General features: G+C 42.0%; 2 protein-coding genes across 4 annotated transcripts in view; one reads left to right on the top strand and one right to left on the bottom strand.

Moving 5' to 3' along the window:
• Positions 1–952: 952 nt before the first annotated feature.
• On the bottom strand, positions 953–16,746 carry LOC142572544 (putative oxidoreductase YtbE). Of its 3 annotated transcripts, none has more exons than XM_075681726.1 (8): positions 16,587–16,746; positions 14,583–14,660; positions 11,406–11,696; positions 9,637–9,728; positions 8,290–8,400; positions 5,634–5,727; positions 5,356–5,506; positions 953–1,447 (listed from the first exon to the last, which is right to left on the bottom strand). In XM_075681726.1, exons 1-7 carry the CDS (start codon positions 16,648–16,650, stop codon positions 5,361–5,363), a joined length of 876 nt encoding a protein of 291 aa, XP_075537841.1. In that variant the 5' UTR covers positions 16,651–16,746; the 3' UTR covers positions 953–1,447; positions 5,356–5,360. The 3 variants fall into 3 exon arrangements, with proteins under 3 accessions (XP_075537841.1, XP_075537840.1, XP_075537839.1); XM_075681725.1 differs by lacking the exon at positions 953–1,447 and adding an exon at positions 5,098–5,267; XM_075681724.1 differs by lacking the exon at positions 953–1,447 and having other exon boundaries at positions 5,296–5,506.
• A 1,392-nt stretch (positions 16,747–18,138) lies between these two features.
• The window catches only part of MED1 (Mediator complex subunit 1), a 34,939-nt gene continuing 33,711 nt past the window's right edge, over positions 18,139–19,366 (top strand). Inside the window, exons 1-2 of the mRNA XM_075681714.1 lie at positions 18,139–18,234; positions 18,650–18,777. Coding sequence (XP_075537829.1) covers positions 18,165–18,234; positions 18,650–18,777 — 198 coding nt within the window. The 5' untranslated portion in view covers positions 18,139–18,164. The remainder of the gene's footprint in view (positions 18,235–18,649; positions 18,778–19,366) is intronic.

Raw genomic sequence — 19,366 nt, 5'->3', positions numbered from 1 at the left:
TAACTGAGAAATGGCTCAAACAACGCAACTTAGGTGAAGCGTGTGAAGACTTGAGCTAATAAAAAAAAAAAAAAGAAAAGCTGCACACTGTGTTCTTGTCTGCTGAGTGTTTCTTTTGCTGTTGTGAAGCTCCTACTGGATGGCAGCGCAAGAAATTGCATGGAGAGAGCACGGCCAAACTTTAAGCTAAAATGGGACATTAGGATTGAGCCATATTGTCAGTACATGCTTCTGAAACACAAAAAAAAAAAAATTATTATGAAAAAACACCTTAGAAGTTCACATGAATCTAAGTTCTGGTGAGCTGTCTGGCACTGGGAAAAAAAAGGAATGGAGAAGTGGAGTTGAACAATGATTAATAATGGCGATTGTAATGACTGCAACGACAACAGTAGCGCAAACGCACATGTAGCACAATACAGAGTGCAGTACTGTACTGACAAAATTGTGCGACAGCTTTCCCGAGCTGCATAATGTCACAGGCAAAGCGGCACCTTGGAATTTTTATTGGCAACCATCATGGGGCCAAATTAGATGGATTTTAAATTTATGCGGTTTGGTTGACCTTGTGGGTGGGAGCAACAGGTGTTCTCTGCCGAGGACTGCATGGCCATCATTGTCCAGTCCACCATTCATGGAGGATACTTGCCATTCTTCTAGACATGCTACATTAAATGTTTTACAGCTTAACTTGTGTGAAATGGCTAGCGGGGCACCATCTTATGCGTGGCATTATGCTGTGCAAGAAGCTCTGCAGTATTCATTGTATCATAACAGCAAAAGAGGATTCATAGCTGCATAAATTGAGAGATCAAATTTGATGGCTCCAATGTTAGACGTACATAATCCTTTCTGTCAGTATGGAATCCAAGAGAAGCTGCAACAATGCATATACAGTCAGGGTCAAAATATTGCATGCTGGGCAAGCTGCAAGAAAAAAAATTTATTGACCTGTGAATATTATGTTTTCAAGTTTTGTCATTTAAAAATAATCTCAAATTTCAAATGCACACTTGGGCTATTCTTCCTTTAATTTTTATTTTTTGAGTGACCACAAAACTTTGTCCCTGTACTGAACATCGTCTACATGATATATTAGATGTAGCTGCTAAAGAACAAGGCCACCCTCCCTCCTGTCCACCCACGGCGAGACTTCGCATTTCCTGTTTTCCTTCCTTCTGCATGCCAGATTGAGCCGCAATCGTCGGCCCCCCTCGCGCGCTTTCACTCGCACATACAGCATATGGCAGGCGGCGACGGCGTAATCACCCTTGGACTTTATACGAAACATCACGGGAACGACAAAAATGCGCCTGGAGTGTCCATATAACTGCCATCGCAATAAAACATTCGAAAGAGGCGACGCTGAAAAGCATAAAGAGTATGCTTCCTCACAGCCTACACTTTGTAGTTATTACTTTACATCTGCATCTCTCTTGAAGACATCCTGAAAAGAGGAAATAATCAATCTGTCATATTTAGTGACTCCTTGAGCTCTCTTCAAGCTATCACATCTAGAGTACCATCTAGAAATAATCTACTGAAGAAAATACAAAATCAATACCCCAAATGTCATAAAAGAGCTTTAAATGTCACTTTCTGCTGGATTCTTAGCCGTGTAGGAATCCCCGGGAATGAAAGAGCTTATTATGGTGGCAGCCGGTACCACAGATATGGAGCTACATGATGTTGGCCAACCTTGGCAAGATTATAAAGCCACATTAAACATAGCAGTTGAAAAACACGGGCAGAAAATGTGGGATAAGCAAGAACGTAAGCTTCACTGCATAAAACCTGTTTTACGAGAATGGCAGAGTTGTCGCCTCAGACAAAGATTTTACGAAGTAATCTTATGTCGCTTAAGAATTGGTCACACAAGGCTGACCTATAGTTACCTAATAAGTAACAAACCACCACCAACATGCCAAAACTGTGGCAAATTTTTTAATGTGCTACACATTTTAATAACATGTCCCAGATGAGAAAAATGGAGACAAAAGATATTTCAAAATTTTTTACAGAAAAAGAATCCCTTTCCATACCATGCTCTTATTGAGCGATGAACCACTCGTGCCATATGAAGATACCTTTAACTTTTTAAAAGCCACAGGAACCCTACAAGAACTGTAGCACATTTCATGTTATATATTTTTACATGGCCATTTACGCCATCTTCCTGCATTTGAACAAACAAGCTCATTCGAAAAACATGCGCTTGGTGTATTATAGCCTGCATGAATGCTACGCCATAAAAATCCCAAATCATCATCATCATCTGCATCTCGTATAGCAGCATCACTTGTTAGGCTGCCATGCGTCTACAAGCTACATTGGGCTTTGATGTAAACCACAGGACCTGGTGGCTCATTTTCTTGTCATCACCATCGCGTGCGCACACACACACAAAAAAAAAAGATAAAGCAGCTGCTTATGTGCCAAGCAATAGGGTAAACTACAAACATACGTAGAATATTAGTACATACTAAAGTAGGCTGCTGTTTTATAGCTCACTTCTGTTTTCTATGCTAAGCTTTTTTACCCTAGTTGTACGTATATGTTTCCCAGAATTGCAGGGCTGAGAACGAGTGTTATGTTATATTCAAAATGACCAATTTCGCACTTCAAAACGCGGCAAGCTCAGCTACTGGGCAAATAGGCTATCTAGCAAAGCTAACATCTCAATAATAGGAGACTGGCCTGACTATGACTTCTTCTCTAGGCTGAGAAACATTATCGTCCCCAGGGATGCATGTCCACGCATGCTACTGCACTAACGCAACTGGCTTGGCAAATTCATGGTCGCACACTGGCGCTAGCAGAGGCCATTCTAGCAACCCCACCGCACTTCTTAAAGGCACTCTTCAAGCCCAGAATCCAGCATAGTAACGCATGACTATTGCACTTTATAATCACAGTATTGCTTCATTTATTTTCTGAATCATCAAAAGTATCCCATGCGTGATATTCACGCAAATGCAGTAGTGATGACAGCATGATCCCGTAATGAAAAAATGACTTATGAGCTGCACAGTTCAGGAGCACTTATTCAGTTTTTGGCAGGTTCAATACACTTTTGTAGCTATTTGACTGCCAGGTTCTAGATTCCTTTTGCAAATGCTCCTCATCCACATGCTAGTTCTTTTTTTTTTTCTTTTTCCCCCCGTATTGGTTCAGTAGACGTATGAGGCCACATAGAAGCTAGTTCTTTGCATTTGCTTTCTCCCACTTTAAAAATAGTAAACAGTTACTAATTTCCTTCATATGTCAGCTTGAGGATGGACCTGCTATACTGCAGTGCCAGGCTCAGAAAAAAAAAAAATAGTTACCTGAAAGTCACAAGAAATTGTTTAGATAAAACAACATTTTGGTGCAGGTGAACTTGAACCCAGTAAACTGACAGCGTGACAAGTTCAGTAATTGTAGGGCAATAAAAAATAACTAGAGAATGGAAGCTTATTAGTGCTCAAATGCTGGTGGTCATGTGTTGTTGTTTTCTTTTCAACATGGGCCAACGCAGACAAAAAACTAGCACTTTATAAAAGCAATGAAATGTTTGGGTCTGTGATTTTTTTTTTTTTTACACATCTTTGTATGCTAGAAATCGTACTCTGCACAAAATATTCACATGTATCACAAATTCAAGCAGCACAGAAGAATATTGCTTGGAATATTTCATGTTTTCTGATATAGTGGTAGATTCGGATCAGGTTTCCACAGCAGGAAAATAAAGTCATGCATACAGTGTTGAACGACCGCAGTTTTTTACCTGCTTGAACTGCGATTGAGCAGGTACGTATTCCACAAGAAATAGCTTATTGAAGCAGTGTAGTAAGCGACTACATTTTCGTGGTCCCAGTCCAGTCTTTAAGCAGTTCTTGCTGCATACCTTCCTTTGTTACTTTAGTTTCCATAAACCTTATATACAGATGAATGAGCGAATGCTGTAGAACCTAGATACATTTTGTTTGTTATGTTTTCGCGGCTCTTATGTTCTGAAGCACCAGTCCTGTTTAATTTCCATAGGGTCGAAATTATGAGCTTCCCGTTTGTTACGTTTCTCTTCCTGGTTATTACGTCCAACCTCAATGCTTGGTCTACTCAAGCATAACATAGAAATTACAAGCTTCTAGTTCGTGTGACACATGGGTATGACCGCTCCAAAAAGGACATTTGACATTGAATTTAACCACTAGGCAGAATTAATGCACTTTACTGAGTGGGTTTTTATTAGTTTGTTGGCTTCCTATTCATATTCAAATAATGTACCGTAAGAGTAGTTTTTCGTCTGATAAGTAGTGCTGCTGCATGCATTATCGGATGTTGTGTTTTCCCAGATTGTGCTTTTTCTTGTTTTTTTTTTTGGGGGGGGGGGGCCCTCAAAGATGTGCCAAGGGGGTTCTATTATAAGTCAGTGATAGACATGTGCCTTTCTTACATGCCATCATTTCACTGTCTTATTTTTCCAATTTCTGAAGCTGTGATATTGGGGACTCTATATGGTGGAAGGTTCTGAATATTTAATTTGTGGTTACTTAATATGCAACTAAATCTAAGCACACAATCATTCTCGCACGTCAGCCTCACTGGAATACACTGGTTGGAAATCAAACCCAAGACATGTACTTGGCACCAAAATGCCACAGCCATCGAGTCTCCACAGTGGATGACTGGCATCAAAAATGTACCAGAGAGTAGAAAGCCACACTCTTTGCATATGGTGCCAGCAACGTTGCCAATGTGCATTTGCCAAATAGCATCATCACTTGAGTCTGCTGACTTGTAGTTGCTCACAGTGCTTCTAGCTAACTACAGATTGTTCTGTCAACTGCTTGATTATGTTAGCCAGTTGGAAATTGCATTGATAACTGCTCTTTATGTCAAGACACTAACACTAAAATTACCTGCATTGCTTCTATACTTTCTTGTTCCTCTGATGATCCTGTATTGCTCCACTTCAAAAGTGTTACTGCAGTTTCAAGTTATGTACCTTTCACATGCATTTTTGTTATGGTGGTATGTCTTTAAGATAGTGATGATGCACAGCCTTTACTGCGAGTTTAGCTTTTAATAAAACATACAGAAACTGTCACTGATGTAAAGCACTAGTAGTGAGGTCAGAAGTAAGGGCACTTGCACTTAGCTGTGGAGCAGTACTTCTCCATGCTTTCGTAAAACACCCTGAACAAATACACGTGGTACAGTCCTTGTGGTCGTACAAGCGTAGCAGCAGAGGTATCGTTTGCAAAGTGGAGGTGGACAGCATGCAGCTTCCATGTGATTAAGAAAAAGCCTGAGTAAACTGAAGAACACCACTTTATTTTTACATGGATTAAGAAGGTCTACGCCATTGCTCACCTACATTACACAATGTTTGTCGGGTCCCAGCAGTAGTGCTTGTTTTTGTTCAAGCTACTGATGGCAGCAACTTCATCATCAGTGAGTGTAAAGTCAAAGATGTTTGCATTCTCTTCGATTCGTTGAGCTTTACTCGACTTGGGGATGATAGCTGCAAAAAGTCACAATCATAAGCAGTGATTATGGAAAGCAGCTACTCGACTTTCCCTAATTTTTGTGCGCCTACGGGTTGGTCGAGCTAACTTGAGGAACAAATGATAGAAGCAAAATAACTGTACCTATGCCGAGTTGAAGAGCCCATCGCAGGACCACCTGTGCTGGCTTCTTTTGGTGTTTACCTGCTATTTCCACAATAACTGGCTCTTGGAGAATCTGTAGACAAGCAGAAATGCAGCATGTCAGAGCGAAATTAGGCTGCTCCAACACAACAGTGACCAAGAGTATAATATTAGTGTGGCAGACATGCAATGCCTAAATTCAAGAGGAGAGATGAGCTACAACAACAATGCATACAATGCAACAATCAGTTAACACTCTGATGCTGCACATTGTTGAAATGGTAAAAGCGCACAAGTAGCTTCAACATCATTTATTTATTTAGTTGTTTATATTGCTTGCATGAACGGTTGCAATAAGATATCCTTGTAATTAACGATCAGAGCTAAAACTGATGAAGAGTTGGACCACCTATGGGGTGACATAAGCAAACAGTAGATGTGCTTGACATTGTGTACTAAAATTCTAGTTGGTATATGAAAAAAAATTAAAGGCTGCTCACATAAAACTGTACATAAACTGTAAAACTGGACGTGCCACAGCAACTTCATGTGTTTTTTGCACACGGTGCTGCTAACATATGTGCCCCATGCTTACAACTTTCACTATCAATGTGCAGATGCTATGCGGCTTGGTGAAGCCGTGTGTTTGCTGTGGTACTGTATTGTGGTGCCATCTAGCAAGCACTCGTCGAATGATAGCCATTGCCTTTGAGATTTCAGTGCACACCTCTACATCATTTACCGCCTTTTTTCTTTGCTTGATTTGACTTGCAACGCATAAGGGGCTTCACCAAAGATAACACTAAGCATAACTTGTTATACAAAATAAAATTTTGCATGTTTGTACTCTTGGAGGCACATATGACCCATAAGGAGCTTCAGACAAGAAGCTTCATGAACGAGTACTCATGTACCAGACTTCGGCATATAATACAGTAGAACCTCGTTGATACAATCCCGTTACTTACGATTCCCCGGTGCCAACATTCGTGATCAAGAACACAGAAAAATGACCCAATTGAGTTATGCTTACCGGTTCACACGTTCCCGGAAAACATGATCTTTCTGCACTAACGCTCAATACATCAGCAGACTGCAATCGTATGATACGTTGTTCAGCTGCTAGGTACCGTGTAACAAGAAAATGCGCAAAGCGCGTGCAATCGAGGCCAGTAGCCACCCGCTGCTGCAGCTTTGCCGCAATACTCACCTGCCCGTCTCACATGAAAATGCCAGCATGCACTCAGTTTCTCATTCTGGTACCAGCAAATCTCCTCCCAGGTCATTGCAAGCCACATTCACAGCTATCGCCACCAGCCATATTGTGATAAGTATCTTCACCTATCGGTTCTACAGCCCGGGTTTAGTGCCGTTGGAAGCATACCGCACGCAACCCATGCAGGCAACGCGATGTGAGCGTCACTTTTCACTCTGGCGGCATCCGGCATTGCTCACAAGCTTAATTTCACTTTCCTGTCAATGCCCTAAAAACACTACCAGACAGGAAGACAACAAAACGTGTCTCCAGCCGCTGGGCCTGTACGATGCACGTCGGCGTTTCATGCCACAACGATTCACATTACCTAGATGTCGACTACAGTTGAGTCTGTCCAATTTTTTAGTTACTTCCGATTGTACATTTACCCAGTTAGTATGTTGCTGCCGTGTATTTTTTTTTTTTTTTGACACGTATGAACGAGTTTTTACTGTATACATGAATGTCGTAAATTGGTGACATATCCTTTTGTTCATTTTTTACTATATATTCCTTGCAGCAAATCCCATTAAAAGAATAATGAGCACAACAACTAAGCATAGCTTGCTAGTGCAAGTAAAAGAAAGCCCGTGTTGTCTGTAAAGATCTTGAACTTTTCTTTATGACATCATGCGTAAAGACTCAACCAGCCTGACCGGCACACAATTAGGTAGTTATTTCAATGTGGGGTAATGACATAAGCTTGCTATGCAGAAAAGCAGTTCTACAGAAATCAGATCAGCAAGGTGGAGGAAGCTTCATGAAAGGAAAAAAATTGTCACTCACTTGAGAGAGGCACGAAGCTACAAAGGAAAGCTAAAAGTGTTTCTCAGAAAGTAAGATTTGCAGTTGAAGGAAAATTCGTTCTGGTAGGGGGATTGAACCCAAGATCAGTGCCTTTCCAGGGCAGTCTCTGTGGCGGTCCTAAACTCTACAGGTGGCCTCCATAGGGTTTACCTGGTCGAAGGTATAACAGCATGATTTCTTGAACGAGAAAAAAAAAGGAATACAGACAAAAACAGCACTTGTCCTTGGTGTTTTTTCTTTCTTTTTTTTCGTTCAAGAAGTTGTGCTGCTACACCTTGAATTATGCAGAACAAACTAGCACAATCTTTGATGTTTCCGTGGTGTTGGTCCCGAGTTCAATATGCAGACTAAGGTGAATTTTTTTCTAACTGCAAAGCTTTCTTTCGAACGAACTTGTATGGTATCAAGATTCCACCCCTTACAAGAATTCTAGCATTCCTGCTGCCAACACTCAAGAATGTCCTCATATGACTCAGTATTCATACTATTGCTATGTGTTCAAGCAAAACAATATGCTAGTGATATGAAAGCACTGTCAAGTGAACAAAAGCACAGAGGCACAACTTCACAAAAAAGTAATAAGCAGGTACTCACTGCACCGACTCCGCCTGCTGCACCGAGAGATGAGTAAGCCTGTAACACAATGTGATGTTCCTTGCAGTAGCGCAACAGGTCACTTTGCACCAGGTGTGGGTGAAACTCCACCTGGGAAAGGTGATGTTTCATCACTACACCTTGTTATGATCAGCCAGCAGGGGTAGTAACCTTCTAGTCTCTTCTGCACCACTGCGACGAACCGCTTCGTGAAGCTAACAATGCGTCCCCCTCGAACACACCTGCGGCGGCAGCAAGGCAAGACAAGTTTGGCAGATCGAGTGTTGTTTGTTGGTTCACTGTCGCCTTCACGGACCTATGGGAGCAAGAAAACTCCTGGAAAAGGGTGTTCTAAGGCATTCTCTCACGGAATCCGGTAACCACCTTGACAGGTGCTCCAGCTAACTGCGGGGTCATCCCAGGAACCAAGATGTGCCAGCTTGAGTCAAGCGTGGCAATCCCTGTCTACAAAGCTCCTCTCCTTTCTGTGTGTTCCGTGAAAAAAAGGTGCAGGAGTGGTTATGAGAACCCTCGCCCTCAATGCAGGTCCTTCGATGACTTTGGATGCTCCGAATGGACGAAAGGGGGGGGGGTGACAGTTTTCCCTAGCCTAGGGATCTAGAGAGGACATAGGGGGTTTAAGCGAAATTTTTCGGCTCATCGGAGTGCTTCGATTCAGTCATGCTAGACTGATGAGACGTAACATTCTCCACTCTTCAGGTAGATATTGTAAATAAATCCAGTACTCCTCGTTTTCTATGAGAACATGTTCCTTCCTTCAACAACGTCCTTAGCGTGGATGAGTCGGATGACAGCATGGGCCAGCTACCCTTTTTTACATGCCCGACCCCAACTCTTGCACTCTAAAAACAGTTGCACCCTTTGGGGTGTATATTTGCCGCTCAACAATAATCGTTACCTGTTTTGCCCACATTTCCTTTCTTTAACACTGTGAGCCCAGTACTCCGAAGTCATGAGCAGCATGCACATTATCAGCACCACAGAGCATTCTCGACAGGAAAGTAACGAGCGCAGCGTTTTCAAGAAAGGGAACACAAGCAAGACAGATGACGATTATTGTTGTGTGGCAAATATACACCCCGAAGGGTGCAACTGTTTTTAGAGTGTACAACCTGAATTAGATCACTACGGCTGAATTTTCCTAATCTTACACCAGCAGGACATGCAGAATTGGTATGCAATGTTTGAATCAAGGGAACCATTAAAAGATCACTGATACTTTTTGGGACTTTTAGCCGGAGTCAACCTTGAGAACCTTTTGGGAAAGGAGACGAGCCACTCCCAATCATAAGTATGGCCCATGCTCCTGACACCAGAAAAGCTCACCTGGTTCACAGTAGGCGGCACGCTGCAGTACGTCAGCAGTTCCTGCAGGTGCTTGACGGTGTAGTTGGAAACGCCAATGGCACCCACTTTACCTGCAGATAGTCCATTATTCAAATGACACTTTTTAAGTTTTGAAAGCCATAGAAGGGAAAGTACTACACAGGACATTACTTGAATATGCATTCACCCAGCTTCCCAATATGACCACTTCATTTGAGAATGCCTGTACAATTTGTATGATGCTAAGAGCTCCCAAGTGATGCAGCTTAAAGTAAGCCAGGTATTGCTCATTGTAGTCATGTGCATTGTTCTTATGCTCTGTTTCACATGTGCACGAATATCTATTTCACAATGCCAATTTCATGTCCCCATTTGTAGGCCCTGTAATCCAAATAATAGGTGCCAGGGTCACACACATAATCTCAATACATTGTTCAAAATCTAAGTCATTAGTACTTGCAGACTGAAGTACACAATAAATCTTCAAAACAATGCTATGCTATTTGCTATTGTGTGGTAGATCTGGTATACAGGTTAATAACAATGCATCAGCATAAAATATTGCAGTACTGTCATTCAATTTTATTCTTTTTGCTTGACCTATATATTTTGCAGCATAAGAAATGGTTTTTGCATTTGCACTACTTGAGAGCGACATAACATTGCATTGCATCATATCCAATTGTTCAACTTGTTGTGGCCAAAGGAAATATTTGTTTAACTTGAGTTGTCTGTATCTGAATTTATGCCAATACAGTCAACTTCTTAATTTGACAACCCCACAAAAGGCACAAATTTGGTTTGTATTTCCTAACGTTCAAATTAAAAGCAGAGTTTAACATGCATGGGTGCATTTTGAGTTTTAAAGGGACACTAAACACAAATACCAAGTCGACGTGGACTGTTTAAATACCTTTCCAGAAACCTCGCAATGCTTGTTTTGTGCCAAGAAAAGTCTTAGTTTATGAGAAAATTGTATCTGAAGGGTCTGAATACCTTTTCCGAAATTCAAATCTCCCGCCACCCAACCTGGGGAGTGGTGACGTTGCATACGCCATCACTACCCTTTGCTGCTGTCGGCGAGTAAAACGGCACCCAATAGACGGCGGTACCGAGCCAAGACACAGCGGCGGATTCGCCACTGCAGCTGCTTTTTGGTCAAGTGGCGTGGACCTTTCAGGCATCCCGCGACATGACATGGAAGTTGAATTCTCTGCTACTTGCACTTTGTGTAAATTTCGTGAGCCAGCAAAACCACTGCAGCGTTACGCAATCAAGAAAGTACTGAAACGCGAAAGTGTGGGCGGCGCAGAGTCGAGTGAAAACGAAACCTTTCGACCGCCCGTGTCGTTGCTAACGCTAATTTCAATGAGTTCTTTTTTATAAATATGATAAGGAACTGGACAACTAGCATTTTATTTGATCTTATAACACAATACGAGAATGTTTTTTGCAATGAGTAATTGAGTACTAGTGACAGAATTTAACTGAGGATTGCTTTCGTCATCAGGCAAGTGCTTGAATGTCCCAGGGAAGTCTCTAATCATGTACTGCATTTACCTTGATTTCTCTATTATTAAGGCTTTGTTCGTGATAACACTGATGCCTTAGAGATTCTCAAGGACTAATCTATCACTTTAGCTTTACTTAGTATTTGCCTTTAGTGTCCCTTTAAACAGGGCCAAATCAAAAGGCAGGTAGAATTCATCAGTGTAAAATTAAAAACAAAGCAGTGCTGTAATTCAGTTGCAGAGGGAAGGTTCATATACCTTGGCTGTACAGGTTCTCTAATTCCACCCAGCTTTCCTTGCGCAGTACGGCTTGCTCTGGGTCTTCAGGTTTGCGCCCCTGCACTCCAGGCCAGTGAAGCAGCAGCAGATCCAGCTTTCCGCCAAGCCGTTCAATTATTCCCAGGGCACATTCATGGCACTTTTCTCGGCCTTGGGCTATGGGTGGTACCTTGCTTGCCACCCAGAGGTCGGACCTCTGCAATCCAAACTCCTCCAGTGACTGCAGGGCACCGACAAGCGCCGCCTCGTTCCTGTATAATGGTGCCGAGTCTGGCGCCCACACACCTCATAACCATAATGCTGGAGAAGTGCGATGTGCTTCAATTTGGCTCGAATGAAAGGCAAACGGCAAGAAGCATGTAAGTGCATGAGCAACTAGAAGGCTTTATCACCAAGTTTTTGAGCGGATGACTTGCTAAATAACTGCAAGCATCTCTTTTCTTTGTCCTAAGTTATACATGATATACATGTCAAAGCACATGGAAATGATTAACAGCGCTCAAGCAAGGAATGTCGCTGTAGCCAACATTTCGACAAGGGAGCTCGTCTTCGTCAGGGCTGACGAATACAAGTTTTCTTGTCACAACATTGCCTTCAGCGACATTCCTTGCTCGAGCACTGTTAAGCATTTCGATGTGCTTTGACATGTATATTCAATTCCTTGTTCTTTTGTTTGCAATTTATTGCCTGTCCTGCTAGAACCAATAAATTGGCTTGGTGAATGTAATAGAAACAAGTAACAGATGTTAACAGAGTAACAGATGTGAGGACAAGAGTTATGTTATCTGCCACAGGCAATTTTTTTAAATTCCAGCAAACTTGAATATGATCACCCCATATATAAGCAAATACAGTTAAAGCTTGATATAAAGAGCTTCAATATAATTAAATTCGCAATATAACGAATTATTTAACTGTTCATAACCTCTTGTCCGTCGAACACCATGTATTTAGAACCTCAATATAACGAAGTGCGTTTGTATGCGATTTCAACATAACGAAATCTCACTGCTGCCACAAAGGAATGTTGAAACAATAAATGGAAACTTCGCAGACGCTGATGGTCAAATGATTGAATTACAATAGCAACCGCCGAAGTGTAGCCGCATCATGTTCCCTATAAAGTCCAAGTGAGCTGAGCAAGCGTATACGCAGCCGCGCACCCTGCTTTAGAGGTAATCTGCTGCATGTGCAAAGTGTGGGCATGCTGAGAGGGCTTGGGACCATGTAAATTGTCTTACTGTGCGTTTAGTATTGGAGGTTGCGTAATCTCAAGTTTTGGTGATCCGTTGGAGTGAGAGGCAGCCAAAGCATTCACTCCCCGCTGCAGGCACTCTTCTAGATATCGTTGCCCCATTGCGGGCGATGCTATCAGCCGCGGGGCGGAGTGCACGCGAACGCGTGGCTGGCTTCGCTTAAAAGTCGTGTCATCGAGATGTCGTCGACATACGTGGCATGAAATCATATCATTCGTCGCCGACTCCTAAATTTATCAAAATAAATTGTTTGTTCTCATTAAACTTTTGTTTCGACTGCCCGATACTTTGGAAAATTCTGCAGCCCCTTTGCGTGTAAGAAAAATCGATCGGCGACTGTACTTATTTGCATAAAAAGTCGAATTTTAGTAGAATGAAGTTTCTATATAACGAAGCAAATTGCGGATTTTGCCGACTTCGTTATATCGAGGTTTAACTTATAAACTAAGTGAACTTACACGAGGGCCGTGTCCGGATAAATGCAGTGACCAGTTGTCATTATATTTGATGTTTCTAGGTTCCCATGGGTTCATTTTGGGTTTTACAAGTGCTCCAGCCAACCAGACATATAGGTGATGTGCAAATGCATCAAAGGTCAATGGTGTTCAGTGATTTATACTATTATATCACTATGGCTGAATTCTGTTAATCTTACACCAGCATGACATGCAGAATGAGAGTTATGCGATATTTGAATCAACCATTTAAAAATGAGATACTCTTTTGGACTTTTAAACAGACTCAACCTAGATGGAAGGTCAATTAATGCCGTACTGAATTAACGGAAGTCATCTTACTTGAACTGCTGCCTTCAGTACTGTCATAACAAAAGAGAGAAATGTCAAATGATTCAAAGGTTATCAGTACACTTCATGAGGTCATTCACCTGTTTTTGGAAGTACATTGAAAGTTAAGCATCTCAGTATCAACACACACATGTGTTCACAATTTGTTTTATTTATAATGTATGCATAACATATATATGATAGCCATATATTAAATTGATACGATAGCCAATTTAAAAGCTTTCTGTTCACTGTAATGCAAGATGACTGATACATACAGTGATATAAGAAAACATGGATATTAGACATTGATCTACAAATAAACATGCAACATTTAGTGATAACGCAACCTGTCGGAAACAAAAGACTGCGATCTGACAGGTCCACATTTTCCCTAGTGTTTCAAGTACTACTACAAATAAACTATAATCTCTGCTTCAGACATTGTATGAAAAAAGAAATCCAGAAATGAAATGTAGAGTGGACAAGTGCATCAAAAACAGTCATGAAGTCATTCTACAACATATACAGTAGAACCTGAATATATCAAACCCACATATAACAATGTAGTTTAACGAACAGCAGTAAGATCCCCTTGAGTTCTTTTTGTATAAAATTTTGTTTTATACATCGAATTACCTATATATAGAACTTTTTCGTGATCCCCTTCAGATTCGATATATCCGGGTTCGACTGCATGTAACCAATGCAAGCACCATGATAGCAATGTTAATCTGCTGCATTACACTTCTTTGAATTTTACATAGCTTTTTCTGATGTCTCATGACTATTTCTAGAAGCACTATCAGCATAAAATCAAGTGGGAAAGAAACAATTGCCAGAACATCTATCGTGGGCAATTTTAATGTACAATGTGCAGGTCACTTCAGGTCAAAGTAACGAGTAGAGTTGAACTGCGAATAGAAGGCAGGGACAAAACAGACATAGGCAAAATGCAAAAAACACGCATGAGCCTATTTTGACTTCTATGCATTCGAATTTGTGCTGATAGCACATGCCTGTTTACGAGTGAATTTTTTTCACTGGTGTATCTTGGCCTCAGTTTCCAAGAAGATGCAAAGCTTGCACTTGGTCATCCCAGGGCTGCCACATACCAATCAGCCTGTATCCCTGCTGCAGCACAGTGGGCAGGAGGGACTTGAGCGCAGCATCCGAGATGCGATATGTTCCAACTGGATTCAACAACAGTACACCTTGTGAAAAATTTGTTAACCAAACATGTGTATATGTAGATGAGTACAGGACATAAAGTGCACGTTAAGTCCAATGGGGTCCAGTTAAAGCAAGGCGGATTCTACGAAGGAAAGCTGAACTAGAGAGGTGCTAGTACTGAAAAAAACTAGAAACTTCTCGTTTGGATATCTCCTTAGTCTTCTACTTGGTTATGCTCATGTTAGCATGTCCTAATTGGCCCACCAACTTAGACTACGCAAAGTTTGGTGAATAGTTCCGCATAGAAAAAAAAAAGAAAATGAACATCACCAAACATTTTATTGCAACAAGTTGTGTGCCACAGTTTGTTTCAGTACAGCCGCCCTGATTTTTAATAATATAGCGCGAGCGTCGACTGAACTGCTGGTGAGCGCCTTATAACGGCGATAAGCGTGCAACAAGAGCGTGCAACAAGGCGAGTGCAACAAGGCAACAAGGCTCGTGCGCGAACTCTCGCCTTGTTGCACGCTTATCGCCGTTATAAGGCGCTCACCAGCAGTTCAGTCGACGCTCGCGCTATATTATTAAAAATCAGGGCGGCTGTACATGGAACTCCACGTACCTTGGCTGAAACCTGAAGCATGTCAACAGGATTAAAAGGTGTCAGATGAAATGGGAAACATTATAGTCGTGCAAGAGGAAGGTTGGTAATGGGCCAAGGCAATGCATGCAATCTAGGATATACATTAGCATTACACTTATGCAGTGCAGCATGTTCTAAATTACAAACAAAGAACTTCTGCAGTAGTTAAACTAGCACGCATAACTGAGACTGAGAATTTTTGTCAGCTCAGAACGGCAAGACAGAATGATAACAATGCATATATGTTGCCTAAAGGGACTGTGCAGGTGTTGCGTATATGTCACTAACCTGTTGCGGGGTTATATGCAAGTCATCAATTGAAAGAAATTCCTTAATTGCCATGCGTATGAAGTTGCATTCCCTTATATATGTGCAATAACTCGAACACAGTAATTGAGGATCACGACTAGCAATTCACACTGGCCTTGTTGGTACGTTATACTACAGAGCTGCAGGCATACACCTTGACACAAGAGCAACACAGGCACGCACTTTAACAATACCGTATGCGATTCTAGAAGTTGATTAGGATAGTCATTGAAGCCCGAACACAGCAATGTCTGGAGGTGTATGCCAAAGAACCATGCATGCATATATTTCATTATATCAAATAAATAGATGGAAGTTTTCATGAGTTGTCATGATTTCAGACGAAAGTATGAACAATTCTGTCTGTCTGCTTTGCGCACGTGTACGTGTTCAGCGCCGCAACTGAGGAGCTAGGGGTAAATAAATACACGCAGAGCTTTGATCTCGGGAATAAAAGTCGACGATGTTTAAGGACAAAAGAAAAGGAATAAGACGGGTGCGCCTAGTCCCTAATCCACGGCCAGTAGCTAACGCGCGTGCGTATTTGCATCGGCTCTGCGCGCGCGAGCAGTGTAAAGGTGCTTCAATACCACGTCTGCACCGAGGCGACTGAGGAGCACACTTACGTCAATTGTCTGAAACGCGACAGCAGTACGCTTTATTTAACCAGTAGTATAGTACGTACTACTCAAAACATGTCTTGGTCCCTCGTTGGCGGTGATGCGTTACAATCTTACATTCGGCAGTTTCGGTTTAGTTTAGGTTACCGGACCGCACGTAACTGTACCAACCGTAGTCACGCTTCAGCATGCTTCAGCAACGGCGCACGCGTGCTGCATAAGCTTGTGATTAATAGATTAAGTTGTTTGTTTCTGCAAGCTTGTTACGTTTCATATTGGAAACAGCGCAAGATACGCATGTCGCCTTTTTGCTCGTTCATGTATTTCACACTGAAAAGTATGCGTGATGAATGCCACGCATGAAACAGGCTCACATCCGATGGCAGGTAGATGAGCTCCGTTGTTCAACAGCAGTTTCGAGGTCATTGAAAGAGCCATAGCTCACCAACGGATTCAACAAACGGAGAGCAACTGCAAACGTGCTTGAACAGGCCAGAGGATATCGGTTGCTCAAGGAGAAAAACAAGCACAGTTGCCTGGTTCTGAGTTAAAGAAAGCGCCAGAAACGGCAAGTATGGTGCAATCGGCGAAAATGAACCGAAACCGAAACTGTAATATGCTTTAACCATGCATCTTCCATCATTTTGCCTGCAACGGCATGAATTTACGTAACGAGAAGCGAGAAATACGAAATAGCTGGCTGAAATTTTGTTGAGTCAACTTTTGTCGCTATTCCCGACCCCGATCGACATAAATATGTAACATAACGGTTGCACCAAATTCTTCCTGCCACCATAGAGTTCCCTACAATAATAAAACTCTATGCTTGTTACCAATTATGGGTGTTACCGATTTGACATCGTATTCAAGCACGTAAATATCGTATGTTAATATTTATTATTGAGGTAGTAAGGAACTATTCTCAAATGAAGAGTGGACCCGTTTTTCGAATGTGACGTCCGTATGGGCGAGGAGGAGGCGATGTACACCATAATAATATCCTGCCGAAAAAGAAAAGTGCAGTATTTGGGGGGCCTCGCAAAATATTTGTACTATCCGACATTCGTATGAACCACAAAACAATCGCAGCGCCAGCACTCACTGCACGTCGCGTTGGGTTCACTTCAAATGCAATTAACATTTCGTTTGCCGACGCAACTGCACGCCAATTCCCTAGACTGTCTAGATTTCACAGTGGCTCAGTAATTCGCAATGTCTTGGCTCCAGAACGCTTTGTAGACATACAGAGTCCTTGAGAACGCTGCTTTCTGCAGCTGACGGCAGGCGCCGACACAAGCTTATGCTTGAATCGCCGCGGCAGCAGCTTGCATCTCCATAAGCGCAGGTAAATTTGCATTTTTTTCTTTAATGTTATGCAATTAACTGTGCCGAATGTTATACTAAACAAAGTAGACGCTAAAATTTGAGCAAGAACAGTGCAGCGGTGAGCCCAAAATCTTTTTTAGGACGCGCGCAGCGAAATATTTAGGGCTCTGTACATGGTATGATGCTGGTGATGCTAGCGATGCCTACCAAACCGTACCAAACTACTGACGCTGACGCTGCTAGCGCCACCTATTAGGAAGTGCCTGCGCACATTCCTTCATGCTGCGCAGTGTCGCTTTTGCTAATTTTGTAGGAAACTCTATGCTTTTGCTAAAAAAAAAACAGAAATAAAACGTGTTAAGAGCGTAGGTGAACAAAAAGATGGCTTATTCTGGATAACTTTATATACTTTTTTTAATTTCTTAACATTTGGTTTTCAGTGCAGCTTGTTTTAAAACGAAAAAAAAAATAAACGGTTGGTAAAAGCAAATCTCCTTCGTTAAAAGTAGAATAATTTCGCTAAGTAAAATATTATAAATAACACTTTTTTTTTAAAGCGTTGACTACATTGAGTGCGTTTCAAGTTACGAAAACAAAAGAGGCAAATACAAACAAACAAAACAAGCATGGCGGCTGTCGAGAAGCCAGCAGCGGTTACTCCGTGCCCGCAAGTTGGCGCAAAGGACGTAATCGAGAGTGAGTCGAGCCCATTACTCTTACTCAAAGTTGTCATAAGTTGAACTGGTTTGCACGACTTGTGACTGGCAGTGATTCCCTTTGTGCGTCTTTGCGTATTCGATCGTTCAAACCAAGAGGCGTCTCGTACCAACTTTCTCGGGAAGTTGCTTCGAGCTTTCGGTTGAGTTTCTGGTTTGTCTTTTAGCGATCGTAACGCGTTGTGCCTGCGGAATTTCATGCGTAGCAGCGCAGGAAACAAGATTCTCGATTTCGCCGCTGTGTAGCGGTGAAAGTTAGTGAGGCATCCGTCGATGACAGCGAAGTGTCAATGCATCTCCGCATTGCGCTGTGCGGTGCGTTTGTGGTTGAGGTTCCCGATCTTTAATGATGCTCGATGGACTATGCCTCCCACTTATGACTGCCTCTGGTACAGATTCGCAGAATGGAAAGGAAAGTCCGAACGAGAACCCCAGGGAGAGTCTCCTGGAGAAGCTCCGCGCCAAGGCCAAACACTACAAGCCATGGGGAGACATGGCCAAGGCGCTCCGCATGGCTATCATGGTGAGCTTCCCCTTGGTGCTTTCCGCATGTTTGTACACGGACAAAGTCAACAGCAGTTGCCACTTACTATGGAACGCCGATCGTCTGTGTGTGCACGGAGAGCATGGACATCGCACTTGACTAGAAGACATCGAGGATTGGCAAACGTGTGGTTTCAGGTCTTTAATTTTGATAGCGGGACATACCGGTCCTGTGCACATTCGCCTGAGACGTCATGAGGTCATGTTTGCACATGTTTATATACATTCTTTGACTCTTGCTGTACAATGTCGGTTGTCATGATTTCTAGGACGTGTTTAGAATTCAAAAAGCGCAATTTTTCAGTTTTGCCATGTGATGTGCGTGATTTAAATCCTTGTGGCGAATACCGATATATTCCTGCGCAGTCTGCACTGTTGTTTGCGAGATGCTTTAAGTGAAATTCCAAGCGCACACTAATGTCACCCTGGCATGATGAATAAGAGATATTTTTATATTTTTATTTTTAGATAGATATTTTATTAAAGATATTTATTTATTATTTATAGATAGATTAATAGATAATTAATAGATTATTAAAAGATATTTTTATTTAAAGAGATAAAAAGAG

This window comes from Dermacentor variabilis, chromosome 2 (assembly GCF_050947875.1).
Source record: "Dermacentor variabilis isolate Ectoservices chromosome 2, ASM5094787v1, whole genome shotgun sequence".
NCBI lineage: Eukaryota > Metazoa > Arthropoda > Arachnida > Ixodida > Ixodidae > Dermacentor > Dermacentor variabilis.
Note: the sequence above shows the minus strand (reverse complement) of the source record. Positions and strands in the feature narration are given on the sequence as shown.